The sequence below is a fragment of the Carettochelys insculpta genome, chromosome 3 (assembly GCF_033958435.1).
Source record: "Carettochelys insculpta isolate YL-2023 chromosome 3, ASM3395843v1, whole genome shotgun sequence".
In the NCBI taxonomy this organism is placed as follows: Eukaryota; Metazoa; Chordata; order Testudines; family Carettochelyidae; genus Carettochelys; species Carettochelys insculpta.
This window is the reverse complement of record NC_134139.1, coordinates 167,098,848-167,120,059: the sequence shown is the minus strand read 5'-3', so window position 1 is coordinate 167,120,059 and position 21,212 is coordinate 167,098,848. Positions and strand designations below refer to the sequence as shown.

Here is a 21,212-nt window from a genome sequence, read left to right as displayed (position 1 = left end):
AAAAAGTTTCCCCAAAGAAGAGTGAAATCAATGAAAGATTTATATTAGTTAGCACCATATTAACACCAGGTGTAAAGGTGATATTTAGTAACCCTACCTGTCCTTCAGATCTAACATAAGTACAATGCAATTGTTCATGCTTATGCCACGGAGCTGGAAACAGTGATACATTAGCGAACTAGTTCAGTCATTGCTAGTACCATGACTTATGTCTCGGTGCAGCAGGTTTATGAAATCAGTAGCAATTGTTGTTGTGATAGGAAAATCATTATTTTAAAGCCAGCCTCAGAGAAAAAGAACACAATTTGCATAGGCCCTGCTACTGCAAAAGACAGTGCACAAGTGGATGAAATCTTGGTTCTGGTGAGGTCAATGGTAACATTCCCATTGAAATTTTGACTTTGTTGAAGTCACCCTATAAGAAGTACCTGCTGAAACCAGTAGGACTACTCAGAGGATATAAAACACAAATATGAATAAATCCATGAGCTACTGACAGTTAATTTACAGTTCTAGATTTCTACAGTACTTTGTGGACTTCAGAAAGTTAGTGTTTTAGTTTGCTTTTAAATGGGAATTTGTTGCTTTCTATGTATTCAATAGAATTTTTCCGAAAGGGAAGGGAGTCCCCCAAGAAAACAGACAATTTTTTTTTGGTAGAACTATTTGCATTAAATAAATATTAGTTTCTACAGCTGAGTAAATCTCTTTAACAGCATGGCCCATTCAGTTAATGTATTGCCTCAAAAATGTTAGACCTACTTCTTAATGCTATCTCGATTTTTAACTAATAGTTTCCAGCATTTGTCTATTTTAGATATGGTTTAAAATCCTTATATAAAGAGCAACTGAGACAAGGAGGAAGTTTTCCCTTAAAGGAACAAACAACATGTTGTCAACATTATTTGATGTAAATTCAGCGTTTGAGAGGTGACTGGAATTTAATTTGACTGACATAAGATAACAATAATTGTAGAGACGTCTTACAATTCAGGAGTATCAATTAGTCTGTGTTTCAACCACAGTAAGAACAAGAAGGCTGTCATTTTTCTGTAACATTTGCAGATTCATTTACCAACAGTGGGAGCTGGTAATGGACTGATTAACTAACCCCCTTCAATGTTGGTTTTGATTCCTCCAGCTGACAGTGTTAAATATGTTAGGGGTTAAATTTGGGTCACCGACCAATGAGTAAAATAATTTTAAGTGAGTGGATACCTCGCGAGACTAAAATGGATGACTTCCTTATTAGACCGTATATGGGAGTTGAGAAATGTGAAGTGTTAGGCAAGGACCAAGTGAATGATTTATCATTTTTACCTTTGGTCTTTACCAATAGCACTTTTGATAATTTAAGAATGGATTATTTTACTCCAAATTTTATGTATTTAGACACCTTGGAAGACGCATACTCTACTGAAAGGGAACATCTTCACACTGATTTATCTGCTGTTTTAAACAATGGGGTTATCTTTACAAGTGTATCCTATTATATTTATATTATACATGTTTTTCCATATTTTAATTTAGTGTTTTTTGTCTTTCTTACATTGGATTATTGTTTCTTAGTACCTCTAGATTGATAGCTACAGTTTCACCTGTCCATTTAAATATGGAGTTTTTAATATATTTTAAGAAATACTTAATTTGGATTATTACTGTTATTTTTTAAATTATGTTTTTTTTTCTTTTCTTTTACTGTATATGACTGCAGACTGGTCACAAGAGTAATCAGGAAAGGGCAGGTGATCTTGCCTGTGCAAATAAATTAGAAATAAATAATTGAGATCTAGTCAGTTCATCTAAGCTACCATGCTTCAAGAGAAAACTGGCCCTAGACATGTGTTAAGTGTGCATTATGACTTGGGGTAGCGTTTGTCTTTTCCTAATCTTATTCACTCAGCAGATTGAACACCTCATGGAAATCCTGAAAGAAGAAATTCAGGAACTAATATTATCCTAGTTCATGAAACTCTTCTCTTGCAATTGAGGAAACACAATGCCTCCTGAAATGAATCATATCTGAGTGTGCAGCTGCCAAACCTGAGTTGTGCTCAAGTACAACTTGGATCATAGTAGCCTGTGGAAGGATTTTATGTCTTATATTATGCAAGGTACAGTAAACTCTTTCATATCTGGCATTCTATCAGTTGGAACCCTCAAATAATCAGCATTTAACCATAAGTAAATTTTAGTTATGTTTTCCACAAGTACAGAATAGTGAAAATAAATATAGCCAATACAGTATAAGTTTAGAGTGTACAATACTGCTTTGTTGGCAAATAAAGTACTCTGCATACACTTTTGTTTCTTTCTTCATATCTAATCTTGGTTTCCTTTATTGTTATGCATTGCTAGGTATAGCTCTTTATTATCCAGAATATTTGAATATCTGGCAACCTCCCAGTCCCAGGGCTGCCAAATAGGAAAGACTTTACTGTACCATGAAAAGTAGACATGGCCTCCTCTGAGTACTATCCAGAGGAGAATTAACCTTTTATATCAATATTGATCCTGCCCTAAATTTGTTACATTGGTCCCGTACCTGTATATTTCAATTAGCCTTTATCCAGCCAAAAGGAAAATTCTACAGGGAATACTGTAAGTCAGTTTCTCTCTTCAAAGATTTATGACACTAATAGGTACTGAAGTTTTAAATGACTTTTGACTGTAGGGACTGATTACCAAGGCAAATAGAACCATTTAGATAAAAATAATAAAACAATTTATATTTCCAGATTCAATATATTAATAGGGGAATGTATTTAAAAAGGAAATACTAAAACATTAAGGCTATGAATACACTAGAAGCATCTGTCTACAGAAGTTACTATGGGAAGACATGTTCCAACAAAACTTCTGTCAACAGCAGCCAAGTTTCTCACATAAAGTTTGTTTACAGCCCACCACTCCTGGCTCGCAGTGTTCTGTGCTGTTATGTAGCTGTATCTTACGCCTAAATGTCTTCTAAGAGCCCACTAAGCTGCAGAAGTTTTGGTAATGCTGCTAGACATTATTGACCTCCTGTGGTTTGGCAAATTCTCTCATTTGGCACCAGTCAGGTCCCTAGGGTGCTAGACAAGAGAGTAACAGAGAGGAAGCCGTGCTAGTCCATACACTATCAAAACAAAAAGCAGTCAAGTAGCACTTTAAAGACTAGCAAAACAGTTTATTAGGTGAGCTTTCGTGGGACAGACCCACTTCTTCAGACCATAGCCCCTCTGGTCTGGCTATGGTCTGAAGAAGTGAGTCTGTCCCATGAAAGCTCACCTAATAAACTATTTTGCTAGTCTTTAAAGTGCTACTTGACTGCTTTTTGTTTGGATAAGAGAGGTTCAACTTGTAGTTTTTGAAATTTGACTGAAAAATAATTATTCTTTCGTGTTTCTAAGTGCCATTTAAAACTTGGAAGGCATGTCTCATCTGATTTTACCTTTTAGAGAGTCCCAAGTTATGGCTGCTTACAGAATTCCTTTCCATCTAGAGGGAGGACACTTTGACAGAGTCTACAATATTTCCACTTGTCACGGATTTTTATCTCTAGGACATAATCACCCCCTGTGTGTCAGGGGAAACAAGCCTCTGGCTGAGGTAAAATCAATGCAGGGACATGGAAAAACTAAAAGCTCATAGGCCACCATTTTGTGGCCCCACCAACGGCCATTTTGAGGCAGTTAGTTTCCCTGGTAACTTGAATCCATGAAGCTAGGATTCAAACGGAGTCCTCTGATTGGCTGAAGGGAGCAAGCTTCAGCAAGCTTCCAGAACCTTCGGCTGAGAGGGGGACCTGATTGAAGACTGTGACACAAATCATGAATATGGTAATTACCTCATAAATAATCATGAGAACTGCCTATAAATCTGGAGCCCTCAGCTCAGTCGGGGTCTTTGGGTACTGCAGGCAAGGACTCTGCTGACCCTATACAGAACAGCGTGGCCACTAGGCATCTGCTGCTTCTGAGGCCAGAGCCAGAGCTAAAGATCAATGTGGCAACCGCCCCCTTGATGGCTCTGCCTGAGAGCTGAGCTAAAAATCACTACGGCAACCGCCCTCTGGTGGCTCTGCCTCAAGAGCTCGACAATCACTGTGACAACTGCCCTTTGGATAGCTCTGTCTTGGAGCTGTGAAATCACTGAAGCGTCTACCCCTCAGAAAGGGGGAGCGCTGCCTCAGAGCTGATCAAATCACTTCAGTGTCTGCCTCTAGGCAACACTGTTCAAAGAGCAAATCACTGCAGCCGTAACCCCTCCGAGGGGAAGCTGCGAAGCGGCGCCACCGCACCAGCGTCTCTCCGAACCCCAGCACCGCACTTGCATCAAGGAGCGGCAAGTGGGTGCTCCGGCATACTCACCGGGTGGTGAACTGGCCCGTGGCTCCGGCCACGGGTACTGCGTACCTGGTGAGGAAACTGAGGGCCCACCAATGCCATCCAATCATCGCCGCTCCTCTGGCCACGTCATCACCCACAAGCTGCTTGCGTGCTGGGGTCAGCTACCACTGACTTCATTCTACCGGACTGGACAAACTACTGGACTTGACTCATCACCTGAATTGGACAATGCCCTCGCCGGACACGTAAACTGACTAGGCCTACGGCTCAGCCAGGCCTCAAACACTACACTAAAATTCGTAGATATATACAGACACTGACACTTGATAGGCACCGGGACCCCTTATAGGGGAGTAGGAGTGTCACGGCTCCTACTGTGCCGTCTCCCGACGGGGGGAGGGTAGCGCCTGGCAGCCTGACCCCACAGGGCTGGGCCCATTGAGCCTGCCACACTTGATTAACAGTATTACAGTTAACATTTATTATAGTTAAATATTGTTTGCAGTTATATCAGCTTCTAGTGTTAATGACTTTAATGCCAATAAGTCAAATGATATAGGTAAGCCATAATAAGTTCAATGCTAATAGGTTAAATAATAGGTTCAATGTTAAGAAAGTATCTATAACTTCTCCCTTGTCCCCTCCTCCTTCTACTGTGTATTTCTCCCGAGTGGGCTAAAGGTCCCGGGAAAAGGTTGGGGTTGGGAGGTCATCAAAGGGCAAAGAACCCAGCGACCTCTGCCACCAGCCACTTGGACCGGGAGTAGAGTCCCGGTCCAGACTCCCTCTCCCTCCTTCCACTCCCCTCCTTTAACGAATATATCTTCCTTTGCAGAACAATAAAAACAATATCACAGGTATCCAGGATGGACTACACAGTTATATTTGTAAGTTAAAGTATAATTAGGTATAGAGTTTATAATAGTATGAACTGGTTTATGTGTTTGTTTTACTGTTGCTGTTGTGTTTTCCCCCATTGTTATTTGTGTTAATAAACTTTCTGTCAGTTATACTTTACGCCAGTGTTGGTTTCCTTCTCCCTCCAGCTGGCTGCCTGTTTGCTAGGGGGTGGGCGGACCTTAGGTGGGGTTCCATTGCCCTTTAGTGACTGCGTTACTCCTCCTGCCGGTGGGTGTTGGGATTCCCCTTCCTCGAGGACCCTGGGTTCTGGCCCTGGCTCGCCCGCACATCAATTGGTTACCACGTTGCGGGGGGAAACCACTGGGCGCTGACACCACTGTGTTCCTGCCAGGGCCTAAAATCAAAACTCTAATGCTGCAAAAACTGGAACTTCATTAAACATCTTTATAAAATGGCTGTTTTGCTGTTTTTATGCAAATTGCATCCACCTGTAATTTACCTGTACACATAAAAGCCTCAACAACTTCAACACATGAACAGTTCCTACCTGAAATCAGAGCCTGTCCTCTTCCCATTCTCAGGAATTCCAGGATCTGGACACATATCTGATGTTACCGAATCCCCACCTTGACTCACTACAAGAAAGAAAGAAAGAAAGAAAATGGTCATAAGCTAAGTAAATGACTTTCATTGATACACAGTTTGGCCATGTCCACACTACAAAAATAACTTTGAAGTTGCTCACACACTCCTGACTTCGAAGTTAAACTTCAAAGTAGGGCACTACTCCATTACTGAGAATGGAGTAAGGACTTCAAAGTTGGGCTCCCTTACTTTGAAGTTAAGTTCAAAGTAAGAGAAATATGTGTAGACTCTCTTCAGGCTACTTTGAAGTAGGAACTAACGTTGAAGTTTGAAGTAAGTTCCTAGTGTACATGAACCCTTTGATTTCTGCAAGCCAAGCATTATCTATATGCTCACTATATTGTTTAAGAAGACAGTATAAATAAAGACAACAAATGTCTATCTATCTATCTAATCTGTCTGTCTGTCTGTGGATTCCAAGGCCTAAATGGCCCAACATAATGTAGCTGACCTGTGTAACTTAGATACAAAAAAACCCCCTCTAAAATAATTCCTACATCTTATATATTAAAGAACATTGAATTTTGATTTAGAAATTGTCAGTGACAGAGAATCCACCATGACCCTTGATACATTGTTTGAGTAACTAAATACTCTCACCATAACAAATATACACATTATTTTCAGTCTGAATTTTACTAGTTTCAACTTACAGCCATTTATTTGTGTTATACCCTTTTCTGTCAGACTGCAGAGCCCATTATTTTTTTTCAGTAGGTACTTATAATCAAGTCACTCCTTAATCTTTATTATATACATACATTTTTTCTTGACTCTAGGCAGGTTCTCTAATCTTTTGATCTTTCTTATGACTTTTCTCTGAGCCCTCTCTAATTTATCAAAATCCTCCTCCAGTTGTAGGAATCAGAAATAGACACAGCATTCCAGGAATAGTTTCCCCAGAGTAAAACATAGAAAAAAAACCCACAAAAAACAACCTCCCCCTCCAAAAAAAAAAAAAAAACCTATCTGGATTCCTACTAGAGATCCTCTGTTTATGCTTCCAAGGATTGCATTAGCTCTTTTGGCCACAGTGGTGCTTTATCTACCATGAGGCCCAAATCTTTTTCAGAGTACTTCTTCCTCATTAGAGTCCCCCATCTAGTAAGTAGGGCTCACAGTTTTTGCTCTAGATGCATACATTTGGCAATATTAAAATTCATATTATTTGCATGAGGCCAGAATAGCAAGCATTCCAGATCACTATAAATCAGTGATCCATCATTTTCATGGCATTTTTGTGTCATCCTGAAAATTTGTTATCGGTAAACTTATCAGTGATTTTAAGTTTTCCATCCAGTTTGTTTATAAAAATGGTAAATGGCAAAGGACCAAGAACCAGTCCCTGTGAGAACCCCTAGAAACATACGAATTCAATAGAATAGTACTGATTGAACTTCTCTAGTCTGGCACTCTCCTATCCAACAACACCCACGGTCTGACATGATTTTAGTTAGCTGGATGTCCACTTATCATGGATATAGTTAAATTTCCCATGGTCCCATAAATTTTGTTTACAGAAAATGGTCTTTGATCTCAGTGCTCTGTGCTGTTATTTAGCTCTAATTTAACTCCAAATGTCTTCTAATAGCCTAGTAACCAGAAAAAGTGTTGGTAATATGATAGACAATATTGACCTCCCATTGGTGCACCAATTTCTCTGGTTTGGCACTGCTCAAGTCCCAAGGGTGCTGGACAAGAGAGATTCAACTTGTATATTGAATTATTCTTAGCCAAATCAGGAATATAAGAAAGTACTAAAGCTTCCTGAATTCTCCATTGTACTCTCCCCACGTAAAATAGACAGTGGAGTCTTCATTCTCCCCTGCCAGACACAGAACATCACATGCACATGTTAGATACATTTGTATAAAGATATTGGCCTCATAAAACCAAGATTCTGATTTTGCCAATAAAGTGTGTGATCATATTTTTATTTTCTGTCTGGAAATGCTTAAATGATACACTGATTACAAATAGAGAGATAACGGCATGCAAAATATAGAGTTTATGGCCTCCACAAAATGTAATATAAATACAGTCTCTCTCTCTCTCTCACACTCTCTCCCTCATATATACACACATCCACTCCAGACTTCCTTTTTTGCTTCCCTCTATGAAGGATGGCGTAAGAAAAAAAAATAGCATCTTCCAAATCTCTGAAGACACTTTCAGTTAGGTAGTACTCACTTCCTGAATATAGCAAATGTACTTAGTTGGAATGTTTTAGCAGAACAGAACAAATTAGATAGGCCTGAGTGAATTACAGATGACAGAAGACAGCCTTGCGACTGAAAGGTGATGGAAGATTAGATGTAAATTTCTCAAGAAGTGATAGGCTTTTGAATAGAATAAGGTGGCACAGGGGAAGCATGGTGACAACCAGGTTATGTACAATCAAAAGATAAGAGCTATAAATCCTGGTTGCCTGTTCCAGCAGAATCATGGGCAATTAATTTATCTAAAAGTGAAAGCTTTATACAGAATGAGAAATACTCATGGAAATCAATTCTATCAGAAAGACACTGCAGTGCTAGAAAAATATAGCTAAGTAAAAAGCTCTTATAAGTGCAGAATTGCTTATCCCAAGTATAGCTTCCTCCAAAAACTAACAAAATTGCAATAATTATGGTACATTTAAATGTCTGAATCACTTCCATTCTTGTCTCTGCGATGCAGTGATTTTAAAGATACAGAAAATGGCAACACCCACCAGCGTATCAGAGTTAAAAACTGCATTCAGCTTCTTTCCATCTATGATACTATATATTGTCTGTTCCAAAAATGATTTTCAAAATCAGCAGATGAAAGATTATTATAATATGAGGAATTTATTTCCGGATACTAGTAAAAAAATGAACATTCTAGCTGTAAAACATAGCTAACTTAAAGGAAATTCCTTCCTGGCATATTGTGACATAAATCATATTGTTATGAGTAAAAATCTAATTCTGGAGCTTCTGACTCACAGTATTTCCATATCAGTGTATGCAATGTTAACATTATCTCTGTCCCAGGTGATGATCAAGGAAACATTTTCAGGCAATGATCCCGATTCTTCAGTAGTTAAAGCATTATTAAATAGCACTGCATATTTGAATATGCACTATTCTATGTCAGCACAGTGATCAAGAATTAGACGAACTAGGTAATAAAAATTGTACTTATTATTAGAGTTCAGTTTGCTAGCTACATTTGTTCTTTCAGAAGAGTTCATCTACAAATATGCACAATATATTTGTTTCTAGACTCAGTTTATGGTCAGAAAATTGCTCTTGCTAAATTAACAACTTCCTGATGCATATATGCTTCTTGCAATATCTAATTTTCTTGCTGTATTTCCTTAGATTGCTGACAAAGTCAAGTATTTACTACTGTCAGCACAGAAATGTCATTATAGCTATAGTAGAGTAAGTTGCATTCTATTCTGTCCCACATATGTGATGAACACATTCTGATTCCTTGGTGTTAATGCTGATGGCAAGAGCTTTATTTTCAGATATAAGTTTGAGCAGTCAAAAAAGAAAAGAAAGGAAAATGCTTTCATTTGTCAACACTGCAAACTAGATAGAGCTTTTATTCCCAAGGAAGAATGGGAAACAGCAAGTAGTATTTTCAGTCATTTTAAACCATTATCATAGCCAGCCTTACAAGCATAGGAGCAACTTTGCTTGTGCTGTGGTGTTTGAAGTGTATTGTAATTTTGAATGACACTGCAAGCTTCTTATTTATTTAGGAATAAAATATAATTACAAACCATTGATTTTAAATAAGAAAAGAGAAAACCTAACCACCCTTGTGTTCAGAGGACATTAAGTATAGAGAATGTTTTGTATTTTTCTCTGAGGATCTATCTGTAATTGTGCATTGACATAAGCAAGTTAAACAAGAGTAAAAGAAATTGGCTATTTTACTCCAAGTGATTTCATTTTGCAGAATGGTTTCTCTGAAGTGTATCTCCACTGAGTGGTTTGATTTTTTCCTCTTCAAAAGAGCTATATTGATTCAGGCCAACAGTCTGAGTAGGCCTATCTACCAACTGGGCAATGCCAGATGCTTGAAGGGGAATGAACAGAGCAGAGACATTGTCAATCGGTCAATACACTGTCCTCCTGTCCCAGCATCTGACCGACAGAGGCTTAGGAATACTTGGAGCATGTGGTTGCATCCCTAACCATCTCGTGTAATGGCCATTGATGCACTTGTCCCCTATGGGCTTATCAAACTCTTTTATGAACCCAATTATACTTCTTGGCAATGAGTTTTGCATGTTGGCTGCTCATAATATAAAGTTCTTCCTTTCTGTTAGCTTTAAATCTGCTATTAATTTAATTGAGTGACGCTAATTCTTGGCCTTGTCTACACTACAAAAATAACTTTGAAGTCGCTTACTTCAAAGTGCAACTTCGAAGTAACAGACTTCGAAGTTGAGTGTCAACACACACCCTACTTCATAGTTTAACTCAGACATGTTTAAACTTCAAAGTAGGGTACTTGTCCATTCCCAGAAACAGAGTAAGGACTTTGAAGTTGGTCTCCCTTACTTCGAAGTTAACTTTGATATAAGGGAAAATGTGTGTAGACTCTTTGCAGGCTACTTCAAAGTTAACTTTGCCTTACTTCAAAGTTAGTTCCTAGTGTAGATGCATCCCTTGTGTTATTTGAAAGGGTAATTAATACTTCCTTATCCACTTTCTGAACACCATCCATGATACATATCTCCCTGTCCTCCCTGCCCAAGCTGTCTTTCTTCCAAGCTAAACAAATTCTTTCCTTCCATTCCTCATGTGGAAGCTGTTCCCATACCCTTATTCATTCTTGTTGCTCTTCTCTGTACCTTTTCCATCTTTAATCTGCTTGTGAAGCTGTGGGGTGATCAGAACTTCACAAGTATTCAAAGTGTGGATGTACCTCAAAACATGATGTTCCTGTATGGAAAATTTAAAATGTTTAATATCTGATTTTTCTCTCAAAAACACTATCACATTTTCAGTGAAAATGTTGCTGATTTTAGTTTCAAAAAGTGGATGATTCAAAGAAAAAATGTAGGGCAAATGATTCATCCAGATGGCATTTGACACATTCACGTATCATGGGATTTGGATATTCTTGTGACAGAACCCCTACATAGTCCTTTGAAATGCTACTCTCCCCACCACCAATGAATATTCACCAGAAGAGAAGTCTTTCAAAATTCTCTTATTCACCATAGCTTTGTCGACTCAAATTAATACGCATTTTTATGTGATGGTAGACCCACGCCAGTGTTTATCTGGATGTATACTGCTCCTTTAAATATGGTAGGGATCATGCATCTGGGATCCACCATATCTTGCAGCACAGGCCTTATTAAACATAGCCAGTAGATGCACATATGTTGTCTTAATAAAGGAGCTCCATCTCCTTAATGCAAGAGAAGCTTGCCGGTCTTATCTATCCAGGTTGTTGGGTGAGGATAGGAGAAAATAACATAATTGCTTAAATTAAATCAACTTGCTGATTGCTGTCAGCAATTGAGATGTCTTTAAGGTTTTTCTACACATTTCTTACATTCAGATGTACTAAAAATCTTTGCTTGCTAACACTGTAGCATTTACCCAGCATTTTACCTTTTTTCCAAACATTTCCCTCTATTTCCAATAATTATTTCTTCAGCAGCAAGATTGTTTGATCTCCTTTCTACTAAAATGCTTTCAGCAACACAGGTGAATCCTATTAAGAGTTTATTTTACCTTCCTCTATCATTGTAGACACCACTTGTATCCTTTCTTGAAAAACACACTGAACATGGTTATCTTCATTTATATCATCTCTGTGAACTATGTCTAAATCTTGCTTATTCCTTTTGTATCAGAGGATGGCTGTGTCTACACGTGCCCCAAACTTCGAAATGGCCATGCAAATGGCCATTTTGAAGTTTACTAATGAAGCGCTGAAATGCATATTCAGCGCTTCATCAGCATGCGGGAGGCAGCAGCGCTTCGAAATTGATGCGCCTTGCCGCCGCGCGGCGCGTCCAGACGGGGCTCCTTTTCGAAAGCACGCCACCTACTTCGAAGTCCCCTTATTCCCGTGAGCTCATGGGAATAAGGGGACTTCGAAGTAGGTGGGGCCCTTTCGAAAAGGAGCTCCGTCTGGACGCGCCGCGCGGCGGCAACGCGTGTCAATTTCAAAGCGTCGCTGCCGCCCGCATGCTAATGAAGCGCTGAATATGCATTTCAGCGCTTCATTAGTAAACTTCGAAATGGCCATTTGCATGGCCATTTCGAAGTTTGGGGCACGTGTAGACGTAGCCGATATGGCCTTTTCTAGTGAGTCACATGGCTGAAAGTCTCATCGCTCATCTTAATTACTACACTGTGCTTTTCTTTGACTTTGATAACTGTCTTGCCTAACTCAGATCCATTCAGAATACTGCTGCAAAGACCATTGAGTTAAACATGTCATCTGCCTCCTTGCATTCCTCCACTAGTTCCCCTTTCTCTGTTAAACACAAAAAGCTAGTTTTCACTTTCATGACCTTTCATGTAACAATCCCACACTAGCTATCGTTGCTTGACCAGTAGTGACATGTTCACCTCTCTACCTTCAAGTGGTCCATGACGACAGCCTTCATCATAATTTATTAATTTTTTCAATCAGGCACCTTCATCCTTCACCCTATGATGACCCTCACAGTTGGCAGAAGCTCCCTGCTAATATCTGCAAAGCAACCTCATACTTTAAAACTCTCTATATAGTTCTACTATGATGCCCACACAAATACTTGACAATGATATGTCACTAGTGTGCTGAGATTACCATCTCTTGTGTTGACCAATATTGCCTCACTGTTTTGCTGTATTCTTCACTGCAACCATTTCTTGCCTCGTGTTTATATTGTAAATGATTTGAAGCAGGGGCCACCTTTTTTTTTCTGAGATTGTACAATGCCTAGTCCATGATTATTGCTCTTTGTCACTATACAAAAAATATTTGTAATGCTGGAACACGTTTAATTCTTTCTAGTTTGATTATGTCACTTTAATAATTTTACTAAAAGGCTTCTATTGACAGTGGTTACTGGAACCATTTTGTGTCTAAAATATGGTCATATATGCATATTTTAAATACCTTGGAAAGATACCAATTTATTTATATATTAAAGTGTTCTTTTTTCTTCCTGATAATTTGCATTTCTCATGGGTTTCCAGCCTTAAATTACAATTTCCAGTAAATTTAAAGCTTATGACGTAGATTACAGTACTATGAATGAGGATCTTTCTGTTTATTCACATAACATTTCACAGCACTTTTCTCACTGTCCAGAGGATTAATAAACAATGATAATATGTATGATGTTGACACAAATCTGCTGGGTCTACACTTGCCCCCACCTTTGAAGGGGACATGGTAATCAGGGTGATGGGAGATTATTAATGAAGTGCTGCGGTGAATATGCAGCACTAATTCTTCCCCACAGCAACTTCAAAGTATCACACTTCAAAGTGTCAGCATGAGTGTAGCTGCAAACACTTCAAAGTGCCCATGCTAATTCAGAGTGCCTTTGCTCCTCAAAATTTAAACCCGCTACCCATTAATTTCATGTTGGCTGTGTCTATACTTGCATTCCTCTTTTGAAAGAGGTATGCAAATGAGGTAAATCAAAAATGTGAATGAGCTACAGATTTGCATATCAGACACCTCATTTGCGTATTCTTATTTTGAAATAGCTTCTTTCAAAAGAAGAAAACCAGTGTAGATGTTGATCTTTCAAAAGTAAACCCCATCTTCAAAAGAATCCTTCTTCCCTTTTTTATGGGAAGGATTTTTTCGAAGATGGGGTTTACTTTCGAAAGAGCAGTGTCTACACTGGTTTTCTTCTTTCAAAAGAAGCTGTTTCAAAATAAGAATAAGCAAATAAGGTGTCCGATATGCAAATCCGTACCTCATTTGCATATTTGATTTTCCTCATTTGCATACCTCTTTCGAAAGAGAAATGCAAGTGTAGACACAGCCTTTGTGTCCTCTCGTTCTTATATTATGGGAACAAGTAAATAACTTTTCTTTATTCACCCTCTCCACACGGTTCATGATTTTATATATCTCTAACACATCCTCCCTCAGTCTCCTTTTTTCTAAAGTGAAAAGTCACAGTGACTTTAACCTATCCTCATATGGGACCCGTTCCAAACCCCTAAGCATTTTAGTCAATAACATAACATAAGAACATAAGAATGGCCATACTGGGTCAGACCAAAGGTCCATTCAGCCCCGTAGCCTGTCTGCCAACAGTGGCCAGTGCCAGGTGCCCCAAAGGAGGTGGACCCAAGACAATGATCATGCAACTAGTCCCCTGCCATCCATCTCCAGCCCCTGACAATCAGAGGCCAGGAACACCATTCCTACCCTTGGCTAATAGGCTTTTATGGACCTAACCTCCATGAATTTATCTAGCTCTTTCTTAAATTCTGTTATAGTCCGAGCCTTCATAGTGTCCTCTGGCAAGGAGCTCCACAGGTTAACTATACACTGAGTGAAGAAAAAGATTATTTTATTAGTTTAAAACCTGCTACCCATTAATTTCATTTGGTTTCCTTCTAGTTCTTGTATTATGAGCACAAGTAAATAAATTCTCCTTATTCACCCTCTCCACACTTGTTATCTGCACCTCATAATTGCTGTTTTCTGAACATTTTCTAATGCCAAAATATCTTTTTTGAGGTGAGAAGACCACATCTGTGAGCAGTATTCAAGATGTGGATATACCATAGTTTTATAAAGGGACAGTAAAATATTATTTGTCTTATTTTCTATTGCTCTTTAAATAATTCCTATTTGCTTTTTTTTTACTGCTGCTGCACACTGCATGCATGTTTGCACAGAACTGTCCATAATAACCCTGAGATCTCTTTCCTGATTAGTTGGAGCTAAATTAGCCCCCATCATATTGAATGCATAGTTGAGGTTATTTTTTCCAATGTGCATTACTTTACACTTATCCACATTAAATTTCATTTGCCATTTTGTTTCCCAATCACTCAGTCTGATGTTTTTGAAGTTCTTCACAGTGTGCTTTCATCTTGACTGTTTTGAATAGTTTAATATCATCCTCAAACGTTACCACCTCAATATTTACCCCTTTCTCTAAATCATTTATGAATAAATTGAATAGGATTGGTCCTAGGACTGACCCTTGGGGAACACGACTTTTTACCCTTTTCTATTCAGAAAATTTACCATTTATTGCTACCCTTTGTTTCTTGTCTATTAACCAGTTCTCAATCCATGAAAGGACCATCCCTCTTATCCTATAACAACCTAATCTACACACGAGCCTTTGGTGAGAGACTTTGTCTCTGGAAATCTAAGTATATTATATCTACTGGATCCCTCTTGTCTGCATGTTTGTTAACCCCTTCAAAGAATTCTCATAGATTAGTAAGACATGATTTCTCTTTTCAGAAACTATGTTGAATTTTGCCCAACAAATTATGTTCTTCTACATGTCAGACAATTTTATTCTTTACTACTGTTTCAACTAATATGCCACACACTGACATTAGACTTACTGGTCTGCAATTGCCAGGGTCGCCTATAGAGCCCTTTTTAAATATTGGTGTTTTGTTAGCTGTCTTCCAGTCGTTGGGTACAAAAGTTGCTTTAAAGTATAGGTTACAAATCACAGTTAATATTCCACAATTTCACATTTGAGTTCTTTCAGAACCCTTGGGTGAATGCCATCTAGTCCTGGTGAGTTATTATTAAGTTTTTCTATTGTGCCAAAACCTCCTCTAATGACAATTCAATCTGGAACAGTTCCTCAGATTCATCACCCACAAAGGACAGTGAAGGTTTGGGAATCCCCCTAACATCCTCAGCCACGAAGACTGAAGCAAAGAAATCATTTCTCCTTCTGCAATGGCTTTATCTTCCTTGACTGCTCCTTTTGTATCTCTATCATCTAGGGGCCCCACTGGTTGTTCAGCAGGCTTCCTGCTTCCAGTGTACTTAAAAAAACATTTTGCTATTACTTTTTGAGTTTTGGGCTAGCTGTTCCTCAAAACCATTTTTGGCTTTTCTTTTTACATTTTTACACTTAATTTGGCAGTGTTTATGTTTCTTCTCATTTACCTCACTAGGATTGGACTTCTACTTTTTAAAAAGATACATTGTTTAATTTTGTTTTTTTAATTTGGGATATACATTTAAGTTGGGCCTCTATTAAGGTGTCCTTGAAAATTTTCCATGCATCTCACAGGGATTTTACTCTAGTCACTGTACATTTTACTTTCTGCTTAACTAACCTCCACATTTTTGTGTAATTCTGCTTTTTGAAATTAAATGCCAGAGTGTTGGACTTCTGAGGTGATCTTCCCACCACAGAAATGTTAATGTTATTGTATTATGATCACTATTCCAAGTGATCCTGGAAGAGTTACCTCCTGGACCAGATCCTGTGCTCCACTCAGTACTAAATCAAGAATTGCCTGTCCCCTGGTGGGTTCCTGAACTAGCAGCTCCAAGAAGCAGTCATGTAAGGCATCAAGAAATTTTATCTCTGTATCTCATCCTGAAGTGACATGCACCAAGTCAATATGGGGTAATTGAAATCCCATATTATTATTGGGTTTTTTTGTTCTATTTTGATAGCTTTTCTAATCTCCCTTAACATTTTAATGTCACTATCACTGTCTTCTGGCCAGGTGGTCAATAATATATCTCTATATAATATAGCCTTTTGTTTTCCAGTTAGACCAACAAAAGCAAATGTGGCTGCATGGAGGTTTGGGGATTGAGGGTAAGGAGAACAGAAATATTAAGATTCTATTCATTTTTTTTAATTCTCATATTTTAAACGTAGGACTTCTCTGTTACATTCTGGGGTTCACTCCAGACTGTCATGTATAAACCATCTACACAGGCATTATCGCCCCCGTGAGTCAGGGTCAGCATGATTTTGGTGGGAAGGGGCTGTATGATAAAAATCCCCACAGACACATGAAGCTTTAAATTGTCATTGCTTGCCCATTGGCAGCACTGTAATGGTTCTTTTTGACTGGTAGCTCCCCCGGGAATTTGAATCTGCTCATGAATAATTCATAAGGACTTGCAGTGAGGTCACAGCTACCCGGAATCAAGTGTTGTGATTGGTCACTTTTTGATTCCCCTTGGAATTCTAAATGCAGATGACTTATGCAGATTACCTCATGAATATTTATGAGGGATTGCTATATAAGCAGGGCACACAGCCCATTCTGGATGGCCCTGGATGGGAAGGCGTGGCTTGCAAAAGCGTCTGCCAAGTCCCTAGGCCAGCCCTTCGGGGCAAAGACTGAAGCAGAAGACCCAAGACAGGTGCAAGACTGTCACCACCCAGAAGGGCGCAAGACTGTCACCAGCCTGCATTCCTGTGGCAGCGGTTTCGGCAGCAAGGCGGCATCCCTGACAGCAAGCTCGCCAGAGGTCGAACTGGCCTGCGTCCGCGCAGGTATTGCTTCTCTGGTGTTGTGAACCCCAGGGCCCACCACAAGTCCAGCAGTGCCTGCCTTCATTGCCTGCTCAACCAGCGGCGGCCTACTACTGGACATAACAAATCTCTACCAGACAAGTATCCTAACCTACCGGCAGGCCTGTGCTTTGCACAGGGCCTGCAGACAAGGTAATACCTTTTTCGCCAGTAGCTTAAAGGACCCCTAGTAGGGGAGCAGGGCCAATCCCCCTGCTGAGTGCCTGTCAGGCAGGGCAGGCACAGCACCCCGAGGACCGACCTTAGGCCAGGTCTTGCTCGCCACTGGCTCAGTTCCAGTGCAAGAGACACTTACTAAGACTTTGTGTAGTTTGGAACTGTTACCACTTCAGTTACTCTCTTTATCATAGATAGTTCTTTTAAATGTTAGTTTTAATAGATAAGTTGTTTTATTAATAGGAACCTTAGTGATAGATAGGATTGTTAATTAAGTTAGTAATAGATAGGATTGTTAAACCATTTTAGTAGTAAATTATAGGTAATAATTGTTAGTCTATTAATAACCTAGTTAGGGGGAAAAATGTTATTAGCTTGTTAAAATATTGGTACCAACAAAGAATACTTACCAGGGTGAAGACGTGGCCTCCCCTCTTCTTGTCTTTTCTATTCAGCTTGATAGTGAGGTGACAACCTCCATCAGCCTTTTAAAAATTCGCTATTACTATTGGGATCGGAGTAGTGACCCGGTTCCCGGTAAGGGTAAAGAGGAGTAACGCCCTCTCCCTTCTTTTATTTCAAAATATATACATACATACATACATGTTACTTTCCTTTGAAGTGGCCCTGGGCCGAATTTACCTGAGACCACGTCACAGTCTGGTATTAAAAATGGTCATCTTCCTGTTGATCCAAGTAAGCGTATACTGATATTAGAATAGGACTGGCAGTAATACTTCCCGTTCCTTCCTAGTGTATTAATAAACCACTTGTGTTTCACATATCTCTGTTGCCTGCCTCATTGCTCTCCTCAACCTCAATCTTCCCGGGGGGTGCCAGCGTAGGTCCACATCCTCTAGGGGTGCACCCTGACAAAGGCCATGGGGGCGGGTTCCGGGACCTAAAAGGTGGTGAGGGTTTGTTTTGAGGCGTCTTCCCACCACCTGTCGGGGGCCCAGCATTGCTGGAGAGTCCCTGGGCACAGACCAGTGAAGAATTGTGTTACAAATTATCCTGAGTGCCTGACAATATCATACAACTGTAATTCTCCATCTGGAATTCCTAGTCAGCAACAAGAATGCATTTTAAAGCTGTGTATTAGGCAGCAGCAGACCAGTGCTACCATAGACATCTGCTGGTCTTCATTGGGGAAAAACTTAAGTGACTCCATATTCTGCAGAGCCCTGAGGTTTTGCAAAACAAGTATTCATCTAGGCAATGTGCTAATGATGATACTGATGGAGAGATTAAGATCACAACCAGAAAAACATCTATTGAATGAGCAAGCGGGATTCAGGAAAGATAGACGTACTATACAGCAGATATTGTCACTCAAGGTTGGTAGCGAAGAAAGCTTGATGAAAGAACAGGTACACATACACTTGCTTCATCAATTTTCAGAAGACATTTGACAGAATAGATCAGAAAGTGAATTGGGTGGAGTTGGAGTCATATGGAGTGCATAGCAGACTGATACAGTTGTTGGAGGATATCAGTGAGAATGTAGAGGCCACAGTAAGAATGTGTGTAGAGTTACCAAGTTGGTTTAGAACAAGTAGAGGTACAAGACAGAGATCTGGTATCTCCTAGTATCTTCATCACGCATCTAGAGAGAGTGATGGACAAGATCAAGAAAGAGGTGGAAGGAATATCTGGGCACAGAATAAGAATTAACAACTTGAGATTTGCAGATGAACTTGAGATTCATTGAGGAAGATGAGGAGAAGCTAGCAAAAACAGCGCAGGTACTAAACAACGAAAGGAAGTGGTATGGACTAATTAAGAACATCAATAAAACAAAAACAATGGTATTTGGAGATAAGGAAATAGGAAGGAACATCAGTGTAGATGGGATTGAACTATAGAACATAGGGCTTATCTACACTACCACCTTCCTTCGAAGGAAGGTAATTAGGGTGTTGGGAGATTACTCGTTAAGTGCTGCTGGGCATAGGCAGCACTTTATTAAGCAAATTCCTCCCCCGTGGCAACTTCGAAGTTTTAAACCGGCACACGCCTAGCCATGGCTCACCCTCCGGTACTTCGAAGTGCCGGGGGAACTTCGAAGTGCCCTTACACCTCAAAATTTTGCCTATGCACTTCATTAGTAAACTCTCAACACCCTAATTGCTATCCTTCCTTCGAAGGAAGGTGGTAGTGTAGACAAGCCCGTAAAGAATTTCACATAGCTGGGGGGCAACATAATGTATGATCTGGACTGTGAGAAGGAAATAGCAACTAGAATAGCAAAAGCAAGAGTGAGTTCGAAGGTGATGGTTAAAATCTGGAAAATCAAAGTGATTATTTTAGGAATGAAGCTGAGCATCTTGAAAATGTATATATTCAAAAGCATTTTGTACGGATTTGAGACATTGGTGATAAGGAAAGATTTGAACAGAATATTGGCTTTTGAGAGGAGTTATTACAGAAAGTTCCAGAGATTAGTATGAATTTAGAAAGTCACCAATGAGGAATTATCCCCATAAGTTTGAGGATTAAAGGCACTTCAAAGTAGCATGGGCACTTTGAAGTGCCTGCGGCTACACGCATGCTGGCACCTCAAAATTTGACACTTCAAATTTGCTGTGGGGGAGAATTAGCCTAATGAAGTGTTGCATATTCACCGCATCTCTTCCTTAGTAATCTACCATTGCCCTGGTTGTCACGCCCCCTTCAAAGTTCTGGGCAAGTGCACACAAGCCCTAAGAGTCCTACTTACAACAGTTTCATCAGTAAAAAAATTAAGATGCAGAGCTTTACCGTTTAGGTGGTGGTTGGTAGCATTAACTGGTCTTTTGTGAATCCATAGTTGGCATGGCTTTGAGCAAACCCCTGGCTGCCTGGGAGAAGAAAGGTGGAGCTGAGCTCCTGCCTCACATGCCAATGAAAATTGGCTCGTGTGCTACTCTTGGAACATGTGTCAGGGGTTGTTCACCCTCATTTAGACATAGCATGTGATTGAATTACATTAAAAATAAAGCTATTTAATCTTATTCCAGAGAGACAGATTTTGAGTAATAGTGTAAGAATTAAAGTCAGAAATTGTTACAAAATAAAGTGCCTTCTAGTAATCAACTCAGCAAGACAGACTTGGTTCAAGGCAAAATCCTCACCACACTTCTATCCTATGTCAAGACCTAGCCCCCAAAATGAAAGGACAAGTAGTTTTATCTCTTTTAGGTGAAAGATAGGTAACTTGGGACTTTGTTTTTTTTTTCTTTTGCCCTTCTCTTTTACAGTTCAAAGAATCTTTGAAATGGATTCTTTTGCAGGATGTCTTTAGACAAATGTATTTTTCCAGCTGTGAGGTAGGCATGGAGACTGTCAAAAAGGAAGAGTCCGGATGCTTTTTCTCCCACTGGAGATAGGCCCATGAATATACAAGTTTTTAGGTTATATTCTACACTGCACTTTCACCAGTAAATTGTTGATCACTCAGGTGAAAAAACACACCCTGACAGAGAAAGGTATTGCCAATAGAAAGCATCAGTGATGGAGTGAGGTTTGTCTCCAACTCTTGTTAGTATGATAGCTGGATAGCTCATTTTACACAGTATGTTAATATGTTCTCTTTGTGTTTCAAAGCACTATAGGACTAACTTCCCATATGGAGCGGAGATCGCACGAAAAGGCATCTGATCTAGATCACATACTAGTGATGTTTTATAGAGGAAGTTCATTCCTTTACATGTGGTATTGCTATATTCATT

General features: G+C 39.5%; 1 protein-coding gene across 1 annotated transcript in view; it reads right to left on the bottom strand.

Annotated features, from left to right (window-relative positions):
• CSMD1 (CUB and Sushi multiple domains 1) overlaps positions 1 to 21,212 on the bottom strand; it is a 1,701,396-nt gene that overhangs the window by 700,469 nt on the left and 979,715 nt on the right. Inside the window, exon 8 of the mRNA XM_074989136.1 lies at positions 5,740 to 5,827. Within this exon, the coding sequence (XP_074845237.1) occupies positions 5,740 to 5,827 (88 nt within the window). The remainder of the gene's footprint in view (positions 1 to 5,739; positions 5,828 to 21,212) is intronic.